This window comes from Habropoda laboriosa, unplaced genomic scaffold (assembly GCF_001263275.1).
Source record: "Habropoda laboriosa isolate 0110345459 unplaced genomic scaffold, ASM126327v1 scaffold32, whole genome shotgun sequence".
NCBI classification, from domain to species: Eukaryota; Metazoa; Arthropoda; class Insecta; order Hymenoptera; family Apidae; genus Habropoda; species Habropoda laboriosa.
In genome coordinates, this window is record NW_017100135.1 from 77,807 (window position 1) to 97,123 (window position 19,317).

Below are 19,317 nucleotides of genomic sequence, written 5' to 3' on the forward strand. Positions count from 1 at the left end.
CGTTCAATTCTGCCGTTACAAATGGAGAGAGGAGGGCAGCAATTTTCGCCGGTTTTCAGATAAGCCCGACCTCTCATCCGCTTTCATTCTTTTTTCTTCTTCGTTCCCCTTTGATGTCGCGGAACGATATTCCCGTGCACAAGAGGATATGCATGCATTGTCGCGGAGAGATTACACGCAGCACGGTACATGCAGCGAGAGATAGAAGGGGAGAAACAGAGGGAGAGAAAGGGAGTTATAGTGAAATAGCGCGAGTCGTTAAGCACCAAAGTTCGCGAAACGGGGAATTTTACACTGGCGAAATTTGATACGAGTATTTGCGAAAGACAAATCCAGCCAACCCGTTTGCACAGTGGCGAACTCAAATAAAGGTGTACACAAGTTGGCCTTGCTTAACGCCAGGAATACCGAAAGTTACCGCTGATTTCATCCCCTTAGTTGGATACTTTTGCGACATGAAAACTATTCTTTACATTTCTTGTCCTGTCGTTCGTTTTGCGACTATGTACGACGGTGGTAGAAATTTTTAGACAGAACACTGTGTGGTGTGTGTAAATTTTATGTAACTTAAGTTAAAAAGTTAAAAAATATTATTATTTGAGCTATTATTTGAATTACGAGTTAATATTACAAAGGGTTACAGAAGGGTTAACGAAGAAATATTTACATATTCCTGAAGGACAAAAATTTCGCCTGATTGTACGTCTAGACTGATAAAACATGTTCTTCTTTAAGTTCAAATTAATCTGTTTTGGGTAACAATATTCGAGATAAATATCGTCTACTAAATCGAACACGACGATAAAAAAAGATAAGGAGAAAAAATTGCAGATGATAATAGCTACTGGCACAAGATATTAACATCTGCGAAATGATTAATGGGTTATTTTATTTCTCCTGGCATTTCTATTCATCTTATCTTTCAAGTAACTACAGTGTGCCTCTTTCGAATGGTTTAGCGAAGGTTTAAGGAAGTTACTGTCAGATGGAATTTTGTAATTCTTCACTGACGAGCGCAGCAAGGAAAAATGATCGAACTTTAAGAAACGATAAAAGCCACCGGCACTGTTACTCGGTGTTTCGTGTTGCGTGTCGGTGAAATCTGAAGGAAGAAATGGCATTAAAGGTTTAAAAAGAACTTCTCTCCGGTGGTAAAACTACGAGCGACCGTTGAAGACTTTTCTTGCAGAAAGATTGTTTTGGAAAGAAGTAATTTTGTTCTCACTTCATTGGTAATCTTGTCAATTATATTACTGTTAATCTACTTTATCTCATATTTTTAACAATAACGAGAGTTTCTTTAATATTGACATAAATTATTAGAAAAATAATATTCTACATATATGTTACATTCTTTCAGAATCAAATTTTGTATTTTCTGTATAGTACTATTTTTAAAAATTGATATTAATGTGTATATAAAAATGACTATCGCTACGAATTAATTATTAATTATACAGAAAATACAAAATTTTATTCGGAAAGAATGTAAAGAATATTATTTTTAAAATAATTTATGTCAATATTATTTTCAGCTGTTTAGCTATTAGCTTTAAAATTAATTTCTACATTTTAAAATCATGCAGTAAAATTAATAAATTCCTTAATGTATAGTATATACTAAAGTACTGTAATTTTCTATCATTTACAATTTTTTTAAACATTTTTAATATTCTTAAGTATTACAACTTTGAGGTCTTCTTTCATAAAATTAAACCGTTCTTACAAATTTCAACGCGACTTATAACGTCTAACAAGCTTTCGCGTATCTCGTGTAAAACGAGTCTTCTGTTGGTGGTCTAATTTTTTCGCCAGCCAGAAATCCACGAAATTCGCTTCACACTTAATAAGCGGACACTCGTTAAATAACAAGAATTCGTGTGTACGTGAGCGACATATTCTTCGACACGCAATTCTTTCCCCGAGACTGCTTTAACCCTAAAGTAGCACATTCTTTTCTGTGAAAACTCGCAGTAAATAAGAATTTTTGGTAAAATTTATACATTACGAATAGGAAAGGTTTCTAATACAAACCCAACTGCCGAAGTAAAGAATCTAATTCAGAATAAGAAAGAATTACTCTCAAGAACGAAAAATAATTAAAAATACTTTCTTGATAAAATAATTAAAAACACTGAACGATATGCAAACGCAGAAATCACAACACCGTATTCATAATTAATACGAAAATAACAAAATTATACCAAACTCATTTTACAAAAACCAGAAAATAATACAAACTAGAAATAATACAACTAGAGATCCAAAAATAATGCAATTAGAGATCTAAAAAAGACACAATTACACCAAGCTCGAAAAAAAAATCCTACAAAATGATCCTCTCACGTTTCAAACAATTCTTCACACTCGCCTAACGATAAATCACGAAACTACAATTACTGCGTTATTTAACGCAGTTACATCCCGGGTGTCCGTTAATCCTGACCGCGGTTGGTCCATGCCATTTTTACCACGTCTTCCCCGCTCATTTGTCGCGTCCTCTCTAATTCAGGCATTCAACGTCAGAACGGCGACTCCCTTAATTTACCAAATTTCAGACGTCTCCCCCGGTTTTTCCCGCACGTCACGCGTTAAGCGCGTAAACCCTCACCGTTCATCTTTCAGCCGTGGTCCCGCTTTAACACTCCCGTCTCCCCCGGGTTAATTCCTCGTAGTAAAAAGAGCGTTATGTTTCGGCCACGGCTGGCACAAAACGTTATCACTTTTAATTACTCGTTTTCAAGCCAACTCTCTCGCCGCGATAACGCCGGCCCCTTTTGCCGGACACGCGGTCCGCAAAATACACCGTCCATTTCCCCCGCGAACCGGTTGAAACGCTTTTAAAACATCGCGCTGACAACGGGAGATCCTTCACGCGAAAATAGATGACCGGTAGTTACACGCTGCGACGAAACAACAAACGTTCGTTACAGCTGCTCGAACGAAATGATCTTGTAATTCACTTTGCTTGTCGCTTTAGTCCACGGTACTCCGGTTGATAGCGTGATTAATTTCAGCTTTTTTCGCGCTTCGTAGCTGCTAGGTATGTTTACTTTTTGCTGGTCCAGTGACGTTCCGTGTTTTCCGAATTTTCGGTTTAATCCCATTTCTCGAACATTATTCGTGTGATTTAAGTTTGTAGATTTATGCTTCAGATCTTAGTGACAGTGAAAATTAAGCTTGGCTTATGGACCAGTGAAATTTCTCGTTTAACTTTGCAAGTTTAAAATTGTGCTACAGTAAATTCTAACTCCTTCCTTTAATACATTCTTAAAGTGCTGTTATTAAAGTCCAAACAACACCTAAAAGTATAATTTTCTTACGCATAAAGATCTCAGCCGAAGCTGAACTAAATAACCTAGCACCGTATTCCAAATCTCCAAAACGTAAAAAGCAGGTTCACAGAGTAAACTTCGAACAGACCGTGCTATAAATTCCAACGAAAACTGTAAAATCAACTTGCAAACTGGTGATAAAAAAAGTTCGCCGAAAATTTGTATCCGACTTGTAGTAACAATTCCAACTTTCCTCAACCTGTTTTCTACCATTCTCCCTCCGTTCGCCGTAACACGAAAGTCCAAGCTTTGAGCTCTATTAGACGAGAAAATTTGTTCCACCAGGAAATGACGGGCGCATCGTGAAAGCTGTTAACACTGTAGCTACAGCTTACAACTGCGCGGCTTTGAATGCGATCTATTATGCGGTCTTACCCGAGAGTACCTTCCAGAATCCAACACTATCTCTGGCGGGTGTCTCGAATATGAAGCCGGTTCATGGCAGACTGATTTCATGAATCATAACAGTGAATTAACCCTTTCAATTCCGGCCATTCACGTTTAACAGTCGCGACACTCCAGACGAAGGGACTATTGGAAGGGCACTAAAAGTAGAATTATGGCAGAATTATGGCCGAATTATGACCGCCTGGGGAACCTAACCGTGACGCGATTGACGAATTGAAAAATCATTCGTACAGGAAGCATAAAGAAAAACTTGAACCGAATTAATCAATTGTTCCATTTTGCAAAGTGTGTTTTAATAATATTGAGACTTTTGAGACTATCACGGCCCGGATCGATATGAGTGTTATTATTTCAGGCTTCCGGGTATAAATTATATTCCGACGTTTCACCAACATTGCAGCTAGCTTCATCAGGGTCTGGTGCGCGACTGATAATGGTACGCGTCAGAGTGTTCACTCCTATAAGTACCCATGTTCATTTAAATCAATTAGAAATCAATTAAAAATCAATTAAAATCCATTCATTAACTGGAGGAGGGTGCTCCAGATAGGGTTAAATTGGTAACCCGTGTCTCTATTGACGTTATTAGGGTTTTTCATCATTTCTAAGGGAGATATTTCATCTGTTTCGACGAATTGAGGGCAAGAAATTTGCAGTAGAATTTTTTAATTAAACCATTCGTTGCTGGATTATTTCCACGTGTTATTAAATAACACCAGATGGTCTTCGGTTGTTCAAGTTTTCTACCAATTACACCATTTCAGCTTATAAACCGTAATTTTGGACGTCGGATATATTGAATTTTACACCTTCGCATTTTTCCTTTTCACAGCGATTTTCCCAGCAGCCGCTAAATCCCTTCAGACCTTAAGCCCTTAAATTGACTAGGATGTTCGTTTCATTTTATTTGTTCAATTAATGCTCAATGTACATGTACAAACTGCATTTTACGCAACGCTAAATTTCATTTGCTTTCATTTTTACTTTCACACTCACTGTGCGGAAATATTCCGCTTTTAACATTCACCAAAATTTACCTTTTCCACTACCGACCGAAACTTTCGAAATGCTACCAATTTTTCGTGGAATTCCGTTTAAAGTTGCAGGAACCAATAGCCATTTACTCTGATTCGATAGATTCAGGTCACAAAGAGTTAATTAAAAGTCCCGAAAATTTCCAACTCTTTCTCAGGACATTCTTGCGTAGCTTGTAACACTCGGTGATTCTAAAATTTTCTCTGATACTAATTTTCACAGTATTTTCAAAAATACTCCGACAGTAAATTTTGGTAAATTTTAAAAGTGGAATTTTTCCACAAAGTGTGTGTGAAAGGAAAAAATGGAGGCAGATGAAATTTAAAATTGACACAGTTTCGCGCTACATTTAACGAACAAATGTATTTGCTTCAACGCGACAGTGTACCTATCTACTTTAAGCAAAAAGGAGTTTGTTCTTTCGTAATTATTTAACTGAAGTTTCCATCAGTTTCAGAGTCCAGGCAATTTATGTAATAGCATTTCCAGGGAAAAGACGCGAATCGTGTTTCTTTCGATAGCGAGCAGCCAGTCCTCCTATTTCAAGTTTCGTCGACGCAGTCGTCGTTGGGAATCGAAACTTTCTCGACTCCAGCGGCAATTGCACCAATTACGTTTTCCAGCAACAAATATTCATACCCTCCCCCCCGGAAGCTCGACACCGCTCGACGAAGGCATAATAATCCAGACAGCACGAAAACTTAATCCTCCAATGACCAAAACTTCGCGACTAACTTTGAACCGGGAACTGTTGTACGCTGGCTGATGCCAAATGACGCCCATAGGATTAGGCGAGCTAAGCCAGACAATCTTCATAATAATTGTCGCAACTGTTGTCCCGTTGCCACGGTTTTGCAACAGTTTTAGAATGTAATGGATTCATTGTTGCGTAACTATGACGGAAATGGGTCCATTATTGTCTTCAATTGTGCAGTTAACCTCCGCTTAAGATCTTTCGACGATCGAGTGAATTCGAGAAGTGCGAATTGGAGATTGAAGCTGACGGTGGAACGGGGGGTGATTTGTTTAATTGCGCGAAAAAGGAGACATTTTATAATGGGCGGCGTATATAAAAATAGCCTTAAGTGCAAAATGTAGTTTTGAGGTTATGTTTCGTACAGAGATAAAAATGGCAATAAACGGGTAAACGGTTGAGATTAAAGCGTTTTTAAGTTAGAATTGTTATTAAATAAAACTGGAAACCTGTACTTTGCATTTGAAAATTTGCATTTTGATATTGAGAAATTTTATCACTGAGGGAAGTTTGAAGAACTCCTTTGAACGATAATCAACTTGTGCATGATGCACTGTAATATTCTTCGAGGAAATAAAACTTATGCACAATTAAATTATAATAGGCATGGAGTTGCTATAACTTGGAGTTTGTGTTACATTTTCGAGTTTTTCAAAAAGTACATGTTTCATCTGTCATAAATATTATTGTCTAAAAAATTGGATTGAAGTAAATCCTACAATGATGAAAAAAGTATGTAGAACACATGGAAAATATTTATAAAAATTCATTTCACTAAAAAAAAATTTATTACCAAAGAATCAAGATTTATCAAAAAAGTACATAATGCTTATACCTTGACGTTACAACTTTCTTAGTCTCGTTCGTCACTTAAAAGTCTCCGACTAACACGGAACATCGAACTTCTGAATAAGTAAGTTCATAAACCGTTCAAAATGCTCGAAAAGTGCACTGAACCTACATATCGAGTAATATCTCATTACGATAAAAGTTTTAAGAATTCAGCTTGGTTGCCAATGCTCCCTTTTCCGATCGAAAAATACGAGTCGCAATAATTCCAGGCCAAACAACCTTTCCGCGAATGGTCTTGATTATTTATTAACGTTACAGCTATTATTTGCGACCAGTTAACGCCATTATTGCCCTCGTATTCCCAGCAACTTTTCCAGGAAGAGAAGCGGCGTGTATTTTCGAACGAAGAGAAGATGACAACGGAAGAAGAATGAAAGAGTCGGAGATAGATGTATCGCGTATGATCTATTACACGTGTATAAAAGATACACGTGATAGACGATTATGGTTTCGGTGTATCGTTTTAAAGTGGCCATTCGGGCTAAAGGCTGGTCGGAATTTACGAATTTACATGGTCGTTACTCGACGCAGCCAACATAAAATAGGGCAGTAAAAATATTCGGAAGACGGTCGACGATGCAACGTAGATGCATTTTTACGTAACTTCGTGGTATTCCACTTCGCTGCTTAGAAAGCGCTTTTTTTTAGAGTGATTTTAGTCTGACGCATTACTACGTTTATATTGAATTCGATTTAAACGAAAATAATAATGCAAGGGTATTTATGTGAAATTTGGAACGTAGAAAAATTGATAATCATGGCAAAAATATTGTCATATTTTTTTCATATTTATTCTATATTTTAAATTTATTAATGTCTATTCTACAGGAAATCGATAATAAAATTTAAATCGAAATTTTTTGACATACTAAAATATTGGACATTTTCCACGATGATGATTATACTAATCTACTATAATCGGCAAGTAACTGTTAGAAAATGTGTGGATACAGATTTTAATTTCTGTGAATTTTCTTAATTTTACTAATTTCACTAATTTTTGTCAATTCCAAAAATTATACAATCCATCCGAGTGCAATTATAATGTTGCAATTACAATCAAGAGTGCCTCTGATCGCAGAGAGACGATGTTACAACGCGAAACGAGCAACGAAAGCAAAAACGAAATAATTATATGCACAACTGGACGTAGCCACTATTCACAAAACAAATACAACTCATATCTACGATAAGTTCCATAAATGACACATAATGGATACCTTCCATAAAAGAAAGTAGCTAATGTCTTTCGCGAGAATTCTTCGCCCATTACGTCATTTTTATATGCAAAGCTCCGCGCACACATTCCGATGTTCCAGTTACTTCAGTCCGCACTAAAACTGTTATTCGACCTGGATTCCCCAAGACCCACAAACCATGACAAACAAAATTCCTTTTAACCCTTTAGTTTCAACGTGCTCGAAAACCTCCATGCAGAAGTTAATTACTAAAATACATACTAGAAACGTTCAATTCCCCGTTAAACTTTATTCGCTGCGCACAATTTTCACGTTCGTGATCACCTCGACTCGGCAAGAGTTATTGCACAAATCGAAATCTGTACGGACCTACATTTTAATCGGGCGAAAATGAAAACTTTGATAACATAGAAATTATTATTACAAGTATAAAATTATCGTGTAATCATCAAAATGCGCACACCACCAGAAAATCAGAACAAAACGAAGAATTGCTAACTTTTCAAAGTGACAGAAATAATCCGCTTTCAAGTTATGCCACTCGATTTTCACAAAAACGAAGCTTCGTTAAAAAACATAATTCTTCTCGAATCACAGTCTCCTAGAACCAAATTTTTCAGGACACCCGGTGTACACGTTTCGCAACCGAAGCGTTAAGCGCGAAAGCAACGGAATACGTTAAACGTTAAAACGGCCGCGAACGAGCACACGAATGGGGCAGCAATAAATTAACGACGCTTCAACACCCAACACTCGGACTTACACTTCGAAATCCTCTTTGCCTAATTCCAAGGAGCACGGTTCGTGAGCCCAATCCACGGGGATGATTTAGTTAGGGCGTTCAATTAAAGCACATCAGCGGTTACCCCTTCGAGATTGCCGAGGCACTCGAACCCAGCCAACCCTCCCTTATTGCCATTTTCGCTTTTCTGTTTCACGGAGCGCGGACAATCGCGTGTTTGGTAAACGACGAAAGATCTCGGTGAACCGCGAAACGGATTCCCATTCATGTTACACACGCTATCGCTGCTAAATATTTCACCGTCTACTTGTTTCCCTCTTCATCCCGAAAATTCCACGAATTTTTCCGAAAGAATCACGTAAATATTTCCGTTTAAATAGAAATTACGAAACAAGTGGAATATTTGAGTTTCTCTTCGAAAGAACGTTGCGTATAAACGGTCGGACAAAGGCGTGTACATTTGTGAGCGGTAGTGTAGGTGTATACACACACGTGCAATCGCGAGAGTAACCGAAAGACCGCGCAATTACGTGAAACAGTAATTTTCATGAAATATTGAATATCTCGTTCGCAGAGGCGATTAACACATTCCAACGGAGACACGAAAAATTACGTAATCCCTTACATTAGCTATAATTCGTTCGACCGTGTCGAGTAATGCCCTTGTACGCGTGCTTTTCAGCTCGTTACCGCAGCTTCTCTTCGTTCTTATTCCAGAAGATTGACGCGTGCATCGCTGTCTCGCCGACGGAGACGAATTTTCGTAACGTGTCGTTCTTCGAAATTTTGTCAAATTCGAGCTTTCTCAACGATCGTTCCTAATAATCCCTAAACAAAAGAACACCGGTGGTCTAGCTTCGAAACCATTTTCTATTTCCTTTACCGTTGATGAAATTCTGTGTTTGTGCTTCCTTGAAAATCACCATTTTTGTCGGAGCAAACGTAAATATCGCTGATCTGTTTCTCTATCACATTCCAGTAACCGCAGGTCTGCCACTGTTCCCTTCGTTTCGTATTATTGCCACAACTTTCTAACAAAGCTCCGACATTTTTTCCTTACTTCGACCCATAGAATGCACTGACAACGTTTCATCGTTAAAACCTGGGTCACCGTGTACATCACAAAGGTTGCTTTCGTCACACCGAACCACGTTAATTGTCGCTATTAAATCGCGAGCTGTAAACCCATTTGCAAGAGCCTGACGCTTGGTTCGGGCTGGAGAAAAAAAAAGAACGATCTCCCGGGCATTAAGTCAAATACACTTCGTCCGGGGAATCTCATTTAAATATCTCGTCTGGGCCGCTCGAATGCCGGGCAAAAGGAGAAAGGAAACTATTCCGGTGACGGAAGTGTAGCCTGGAATCCCTCTCTCGTCCCGTCTCTCCTTCTTTCCGTACGACCGACTGATTTTTCCACGGGCTACTGTATAGGTGGAACGGAACGCAAAACGGCTAAGCTTCTTACGTTGCAGACGAACCAAAGCTTGCACGACCGGGTCTCGTTTCGTCGCGCGACGCGCACCCATGCGCGCCTAAGACGGCGAGGAGACTGGAATATCGCTCGGAAAGGAAAAAAGAAAGTCCGCCTCCTCGCTTCCGTGGAACTGAATCTCCGTGGATAAAGCGTATTCGTCGCTTATCTACTTTGCGTAAGCGAATTCCGGCCGGCGAAGATTCTTGTTTACGGCGACGCCAGAATCACCGTGGGTGTTTCGGCCCGTTTGTTCGCCGCGACAATCGCGCGTCGATCGTGGAAATCTGTCGCGAGCCGCGCGCCGTTTCTGTCCTCGGTAATCTGAAGAATTTTCCGCTGGATTTTCACGTCGTTCTCGCGGAAAGCGGACATTTTCGTTTGAATTCGTAGTTAAGAGTGATTGCGACGGTACACGAGAATATTCATTATCTTTTGACATAAGCGAGGTAAATTCGATGGGAAAGTAGATCGTCGGGAAGTCGGTGTAATTTTCATTTCCATTCCTTTTATTGGATTTTTCGCTGGAAGTAGAATTGCGTTTAAAACGCTCATTTTTTCCTTCGTCTATTCTTCTTTTACATATATTTTTAGTGGAACTATGCTTCTTAAGTTTTTTACCATGTTTCTGCTTTTCAGTTGAGTCAATCCACTGATTAATCGAACTCTGTATACCCTGTCGCCTTGTGAAATTAATTCTCCGTCGCATGTAATTGAACGGATTTAAAATTCACTTCGACTCTGAGATTTTACTTTAATGAAATTAACATTGCACATGGGTTGCAGTTGTATCTACTAATAGAACGTGTTTCAATCGTCGGCTCTTCGATAGTCGCATCGGTGCAAAGTGTTTCGAAGAGTAAGCAAGCCGAGTGCCATGAGAAATTACTGTTCTACAGTGACAGAGACTTAAATGAGCAAAAATATAATTAAAAAATTGACAAAAATATAATTGAGAAATTGACAGAACTACTTTAGGTGTTTAATTTTAAGGCGAAGGAGAAAAGTTTGTTCGAAATGATATTAACTAATTTTTCCTCAAATACGAATCTTTCTCTCGTTAACGACCCTCGAGCTATTGAATGTTCACGTTTTTTTCTTTTTTCTTTATCAAATGCTCGTTTCAGTCTGGCGACGCAACGATGCGCTAGTAAAATCTCTGCTGGCAAATATTTTCTTCAGGAGATTCCACCACTTGATAAAGAAAGAGGAGAGCGCGACGGCAGAGGGAACAAAAATAAAACACGCCATCGTTATTCCTTAATCCTTGCAGCGTTACATACAACGGAAAATCGTTATACGCGTTCGCGTCGCAAATCTTTTTCATCTTTGATGCAATTTTTAACGTCCTTTTAGCCTCGCACGATGCTTTCGAGCTTCACCTTATGCTCCAACTGCTTCTTCGCTGGAGTATTAAAAATATCCACTAATTACATGTTTCATAAACTCGACGAAACATGAGATACGTCTTGGATAATGTTTGCACTCTGAACTGAGCAATTTCTCTCAATAATCACGGAGAAATATTAATTCTGTTTATATGTGTGACATAAAAGGGATCGTGCGACACTGAAACTTCAAATCCTATTAATATAATGAAAAAGCATTCTAACAGTGAGAAGATTTCTTCTAAGTCTTATAAGTCGAATTTTTGAAAAAAGTGAAGTAAAACTAATTTCAGTTACAGATCGAAGTCTTTTTCTTACTATTAAGAATATTAAAATGGAAGAAAGAAATTATATCAGTTACATAAATATTTTACTATAAAAATAATAATATTCGTAAATAGGTGCTTACATCTTTGTTTCAAAATTAGTGCAAAAGATTTTTGCGCAGAGTAAAATTTCTTTGCCTTTACCGCATCACTATAAGAAGAAACTGACCTTGGTCAGACTGGAATTAGAAAAATTATCCAACTTGAAAGCCAACTTTTCAAGAAATACGATTTAACGTTCTGCGAACTTCTTTTAAATATCGAATAATTCCGAATTTCAACGATACTAGAATTTTTAGTGTCGATATTCAAAAGCATAAAATTCAAGCACTAAAGTTATATGCCTCGCCATAGAATTCAAATCCTCACATTGTGCGAAACTTAAATCAATTGGAACCCGCTGCGCGGTGCTGCAAAAGGCACGATGAATTTAGCGATTCGCGCGTTCTACGAATAAATTTCCCCCGGCCAAGCCCAATCGCCTCGACTCTTCCTTCAATGGCCGCCGATAATACGTTATTTTGATTTTCGAACGGTCATGAAATATGCATTATTTTCATTCTTGCATTCACGCTTCTTTTCGCCGGCCACGAAGAGCCAAATATTGGCACGTGGCCAATTTCATTTCGCGCGAACAACGCGGCTGTTTCGATTTTCGAATACTAATAAAATACAGATTTATATGCACGCCTCTCCCTTTCCAAGACTCGATCAAAGCTGAACCGTCGAGAAATTTATGTTAGAAAAACGTACTGCGACAAAATTCGCAATATCGCTGCACGTGTGATTCTTATAAATAAACTGACTCGTGTAACGAGTGATAAGAAAAGTTTCATATTTCAATTCGTGAATTAAAACTCGAATAAATACGGTAGAAAGCAGAGTGTTTCAATTTCGACGTTTACTACTGTGCAGGAGAGCTGTAAGTAGTATAAGCGCGCCAATGATCAGACGCGCCGTATAATTCAATTTTTCCTCTATATTTCCTTTCTTTTCATTTTTTTCAATTGAGTTCATATATATTTAATTTATGCTTTCAGTCTGTGTTATATTAAATTATTTTTTAAACCAATAAGGCAATAAATTAATGTATTATCACCGTGTGTATAAAATACAGGACGAAAACCATAGACGTCTCACTCAAATGAAAACCAAAAGTACGTAAACTTAGGTACAATATTTATTTAAATGAAGGAATAGCAATGTTAAAAACATTCTATTGCACCACTTGTACTTCGTTGTTCGATAGAATTTTGCATAATAAAAACAAACAGGTTATTTTCAACGATTGACAGTGTGCAAACGAAGCAGCGATTAATCTCCGTTCCTTTGAACTTTACCACTCCTGGCATGGTTGAAACACAAACATGACAGAAACCCGCAGTAAGTTTCATTAAATCACGAACACAGCCATACATATTCTACGGTGAAAAGTGAGATTAATAGATCTGCTGGCGAGCATGAAAATTACAGGAACAAAATCACTTTCACAAGCTTGCCACGCTTATCAGTTCATCTTCTGTATTCACCAAACGAACCTAATCATACGCCCACGCGGTACCTCTCTTCATTACCATCGTGCCGGCTATTAATATCAGAAACGATACTAACACGAAGCAACCTCTTATGCTCGTCTACCACGTTGAACAACTTTCTCCTCTCTGACCATGATAAAAATAAGCTCGTTTATAATAGATGACGCTTATATTTTTCCGCGCGAGAAGATCGATTATATCAGATAAATTTGATAAGAGAATTATGCAACGCCGGTATTCATGTATGAATTATTCATATCCGCGGTAAGATACGCAAATTTGAATACAATACTAATTTATCTGTGATAATGTTGCAGTTTTCGCCGTCGAAAGATGAATGCTGTTCGTTTCCCAATGCTTTTCATTATTAAGGACAACGGCTAAAATTGTACGCCTTAATTAATCACTTAATTAATCTTTTTACCACTAATTATCTTTCACTTTTATACCGTATTGATGTAAAAAAGCAAATATCACTCACGACAAATCAAAATTCAATATACAAGCGAAGAAAGTATAGTTAAACAGCGTAGAATAAAAATTCAACGAATTAAAAATTTGCAACGATTTGCAAGTCAATATCTGTTGCGTCGTGGACTATGATCAAGTCTTATGACCAGGAGTTCTGGCGCAGGTTGATGATAGTTCTCGCTGGTTCGAGGTGTATTGAAACTTGGTTGTTGGGTTAGATGTTTTTCTTTTGATTCGTTGATGTAGATGTTTAGTTGAAATTCAGTTATTCTTTTTTTTTGACGATGTGTTTCGTGCACTCGTTTTACTGTGATTGTCGGTTTTCGGGCTCGAGGTGTATTGAAACTTGGTTGTTGGGTTAGATGTTTTTCTTTTGATTCGTTGATGTAGATGTTTAGTTGAAATTCGGTTATTCTTTTTTTTTGACGATGTGTTTCGTGCACTCGTTTTACTGTGATTGTCGGTTTTCGGGTGTGTAGATGTATATATAGGCATTAGATTGGTTCTGATTGGTGGTTGTGTTATGGAGGTGGAAAACGTGGTGTGTTCGGCTATTGGTCGACGAAAACTGTGACCTTTTGGGAGACTCGGTAACGAATGTTTTATGGTCCCGAGTGTTTTTGGGACCTATTGTCCGAGTGTCGCGGTGGTGAGTCCACGGGGCTTCCGAACGTCGGCACCTCGGTCTGGCGGCCAAATGTGACTAAGTGGCTTATTACTATAATCCGCCGAACCGAGACTTCGTTGCGTCCTCATCAGGTCGCAACACTCTGTTTGTAAGTAGAAGAATATTTTTCAACAATGTATTCTTAGTAACGTATTTTAGTAATTAGGAAACTTTTACTTTAATTTATAACAAAGTTATATACAATTGTGTATACGCAAATTAAAGGTGTCAGATAAAATTGCACTTCCCTGAAAACGAATATTGCGAGAAAGAAAAATTCTACGCAAACCGGTCGCCGCAGATATTTACAAAAATTACCGAATACTCGTTAGCGCGTACAACGAGGTGCAACGAAGAGCGTTCGGATGAAGTTGAAGTTCCGTTCCCGAAGAATCGCTATCTCTCGAAGAAGTCTCTCTGGAGTCACTTAAAGACCAGCTTCCTAGCTAACGACGGATACGATAGTCTAGATTTTCGCGTGGTTTCGCTTGGCTCGCAAGCAGAAAAGCGTCGCGACGGACCGATCGATGCCGTTCTTTTGTCGTAGACACTCCTCTCCTTTCTTCCGCTTTCTTTCCCTCTCTCTCTCTTTCTTTCTTTCTCCTGCACGCATCCATCTCCTGCCTCGCTTCGTCTCGAAATTCGAGGGAATCAGAACGGAACGAGGAAAAAAAAGACGAGGGTGATGCAGAGAAAAAAGAAAAACAAACGTCTAGGCGACACCGGTATCGAGAGCCAGATTTAATCGACAAACTGAGACTGTTAACACGTTCAGGACGACAGTGAAATTCACTAATGACCGGACTGCGGATTTTTACGAATGTAATTTAAAAAACAAGCTAGATAAGCGAATGTTTTATTCGCTAAATATCATAATGAGTGTTATATTTTGGGTTTGTTTATTACGCGAATTCTGTGTATTTTTGTGCCTTCAAATTTCCCATAAATGCATAAAAGTCTACTTATGACCCAAGTGTATATCATCGTTAATATTTAATTTTTCAGTATGTAATCTGAAAATGTGGTGATTCACTCAATCTTTTTTAACCATGATTTTCCATCGATGGGTCATCTCAGCAAACAAGAGCATCGATGACCACTCTGAACGTGTCAAGCTGCATTTAAACCAAACGAACGAACGCTCGTTCACGTTCACCATTTTCAAAAATTGTTTACGCTCGTTTGGACTTGAATTTTCTCGAAGTGGAGAGCGAACGAGCGAGCATTCGTTCGTTTACTGTAAACGCATCCACATCTCTCGACACAACCTACTCATTTTTTGTCTACCGTGCAAAACGTTTTATCTAGATCTCACCCCTTTGATCAGACCTCCGTGACCCGGTAAAAGGTGCCGCTGTTTTGTATCGCGCGGCTCCTATCGAAAAATTCAGCCGATAGTCGAGGTTGTGATAGCGAGGAGGGAAAAAATTGGTCGTCGAAGATTTTCCTGTTTTTACAGATAATACGTGAGTTTCGTTGACGGTACATGGTACCATTCGTTGGAAGTTTCTATAGGATTGATTGTAATTGGATTGTTCGAATTATAATGTACACCTTAATCACGTATTGTTGAAAGATTGTGTATCGACCGGAGAAATTCTAGGTATTTTTATTTTCTAGTACAGATTCTCTTGTGCTACAGCTGAGAGAAAATTTGTGATCATGAGAGGTGTGGATTCGAAAGCAAAGTGTTTCTATTGTTGTTGTTGTTGTTTTAGATTTATCCAATAAGTACGAAGAATAGAATTCAGATTATTTAAATGTCCTTATCTGAATTTTAATTTTACTCTGTAAAATTAGATCTGAAATTTGGAAGAGGATAGCAACGTTTGACAAAGATTACTTTGAGAAACAAAAAATAAACATTACCATAATTTAGAAGACCTATCTATTTAATTTGGAAACTTTGTTCAATATTTCTGAATGCAATACGATACTAAAATCTTAAACTTACTTTTTTTACACAAAAAACAAAAGAGAGGACTTTAATAGTATCTAAGTTGACATACCTAAGTGAAATGCCTGCTGTGACAGTAATCTACCACCGTAAAAGAGTTATTAGTCAGTTGTAACACAAAAGCTAGTGCTCGCAAGTTTAATCCTTGCCTATCTGTTACAAAAGGTAGCAATAAAGGTGGTCTCATATGGTTGCAGCCATTATACTGTTAGCACATCACTCTAAACGTGGATGTCCAGCCTTACGATATGCAATGCGACGCAAAAGAATTCATTATAAAATGACGAGATCACAGATAGAATATCGATCCGATACAAAAATTTCAATATTAAAAAATATCAAAATTCCAATTTTCAATATTTAAAAAAAAAATAAAAAGTATATACTACAGACTGAAATGACAATTCCTCGAACATTCTCATATTCGTTACCATACTATTAATTTCCTCTCCGTTAACTTAAATAACAATTCAATCGACGAATCTTTCCGAACAAATCCCTCTATCCCCAAAAAGCAGAAGGAACGATTCGAACTTTCCTAAACTCCGAGTCGAAAAATCTTCTCAAAAAGAATAGTAGAATTCCATTTTACTCCACGGGGAGGACGATCGATCTATCGTGAAACCCCGGCAAAAGTATACTTCCCCTTTCGCCTCGAATATTATACAAGAATAGAAAAATAGAGAGGAAGAATGGAATTGCCAACTCTGCAATTGACGTGGCAGCCTCTTGCCGAAAAGCACTCCATCGTGGTTCACTGGCCGGTGCATTTTCCGTTGACTGTGCACAAAAATTCGGCGACTCGCCGTAAGTTCGAACGATTGAAAAATTTGCTTGCCTCCTCCCCTCTCCCTCTATAATATCACTGATACGCCGGGACTGATGGTTAGAGGGAAGACGAGATCCGATTCAACTTATTTCTACCGTATCGATTTTAATCTGTTCCTCAAAATAATCCCGTTTCATCGAGTGAACCGGACCGTGTTATTCGGAATCGCGATGCACGCGATAAGAAGAAACGAGATTGAGGAATTCGTTCTTCCCCCTTTTTTCAATTTTACCCCAACAAAATAACACGGTGACGCGAAATCGTGTTTCTTATCACTCGCGTCCACTCGAATTACAAAGTTCACAATAAACTCCGAGCTGTGTTACAGGGGGTGTAAAAAGGAGGTGAAATGAAGTTACGTTGGATTCTTAACCACGCTACGAACTCCTCGTAATTACAGTTATTAAACGACAAATGAACCCCCGAGAAGCGTGAACGATAAAACTAGACGTGACCGTAATCGTACATCGGCAAAGACGAATGTGTTAGTCATAAAATTTCACTTGACGTTTCGCGTGCGAATAGGCACTTCGGTTATCGCGTAAAATTATTCACACCGTGGCGTGTGTGCTCTGCTAGGCGTTCAAGTTCAGGGCTGATAGGAGAAGTGAATTCCTTATCTAAACGAGATTTCAACCCCTGAAATTGTGACACGTTCGAATATGGGATGTTTACACGACGAGCGTTTCCTGACAACTGAATGAAATTTTCAAAAGTAAATAAAACAGGTTACGACGGGGATAATATCGCTTGCATTCTTAATATCCATATTTTGATCACTTTCGCGTAGTACAACGCATGCACTTGTAATCCGCAAACGGTGCATTTTGTATGATGTATTGGGTGCAGATAACAGCGACCTATCATACACGTGACATGTGTGTGACGCTGATGGCGAACGCATTAATTCAAACGTACCCTATCACTCAAATATCCTAATCTTCCTCGTCATCTCTATTCACACCACAAACCTTTCCCCCAAATCCGCCACAACGTTTCGTCCCCAACTATTACATCTTAACCTTCCGCAAAAACGGAAGCATTAGAAACATGTAGTACGTAAGTTTGACTCACCGTGAGGAGGTTTGGGCACATAGAGGTTCAAGTATAGGCAGTCTTCGCTCTGGTTGGCCAGCAACGGCGCTAACCTCTCAACGTAGGCGCGTCTTGGCCGCGGCAGGCTCGAGTCCGGTTCCGGTGGCTTCTGTGGACACGCGGGTGGCATTGTGTCCGCCAGCTTGGTGCCACGCCACGGCGTAGGCGTGACCGGTGGCATGTATCGCAACTCTCCAATCGGCGGCGTGGCATACGGCACGCCGTAATAGGTTTCGACGGACGTCGACGATCTGGCCTCAACGCCGCGTAACGTGCCGTACCTGGTCCTAACCGTTCTCGTACTATATTTCTGGCTACCGGCAAGTGCCTCCGCTCCACCGGAGCACCAATGTCCGCACAACAAACCGAGAAACACGACGATCGTCGCCAAACACTTTTTCGACCTGTCTGACCTGTTGTCGTAACGCGTTGTTTGCACGACGTTTCCTTCCCACTCGCCATCTTTCTCAACAATGGGACCTTTCCTCGCGGTTCCGTCGTCGTCGTAACGATCCGACGACCCCGCCTTCTTCTCGAGCACCTCTTCGTTCCGCGGCGAGCGAACCTCGAAACCGACAGACGCGCGACGTTTCCCGCAATCGGCGCCAGCTTCCGGCGAAAGGCACCGCTGCTGATACACCGGAGGAGCACAGTAGAGGACAGCGTCGACACACTCGTCGAAAGCATCGTGGAAGATAAACGACCGGCTGAAGGGAGGCAGCCTAGCGATAGGGTCGAGAGGCGAGAGGTGGTCTTTCCTCTTCCTCTTCCTCGGAGACGAGGAGGAGGACGTCCGCATCGCGTCACGCCGCCGCGGACTGGCCCCTCCGGGCCCCGCATCTGTGGGGCCCTCCTGCTAAAGGACGTCCCTCTTCTTCTTCCTCTTCGTTTCTACCTTCTTGTGCTAGATCCTTGTCTTCTCTGCTCTTATCTTCCCTATTGTTTCCTACCTGCTCCTCCTTCCCTATCACCTTTCTTCTCCGGTAATTTTCTCTCTGCTTGAAACCGTTTATCACCAGTCTCGATCCAACGTCCTCCTCGTCACTTCTATCACCTTCCTCTCCCTCGAATTCCCAATATTCCTCCTCTCTGTCGTTCCACTTCTCAGTCTTTCCGCGCTGTTTATCCACACCCAGCTCCGAATACAACCCACTATTGTTCACAACAACAACCCTCGGTTGCTTGGTCTCGGTCGTCCAACGATTATTCACCGCGAACTCGCGAAATATCGGTGCTAGCGCGCTGATCGGCTG

At 39.7% G+C, this 19,317-nt stretch overlaps 1 protein-coding gene across 1 annotated transcript in view; it reads right to left on the reverse strand.

Annotated features, from left to right (window-relative positions):
• The window catches only part of LOC108578476 (neuroligin-1-like), a 58,951-nt gene extending 40,088 nt beyond the window's left edge, over positions 1 to 18,863 (reverse strand). Inside the window, exon 1 of the mRNA XM_017941827.1 lies at positions 18,044 to 18,863. Within this exon, the coding sequence (XP_017797316.1) occupies positions 18,044 to 18,863 (820 nt within the window). The remainder of the gene's footprint in view (positions 1 to 18,043) is intronic.
• Between the last annotated feature and the right edge of the window lie 454 nt (positions 18,864 to 19,317).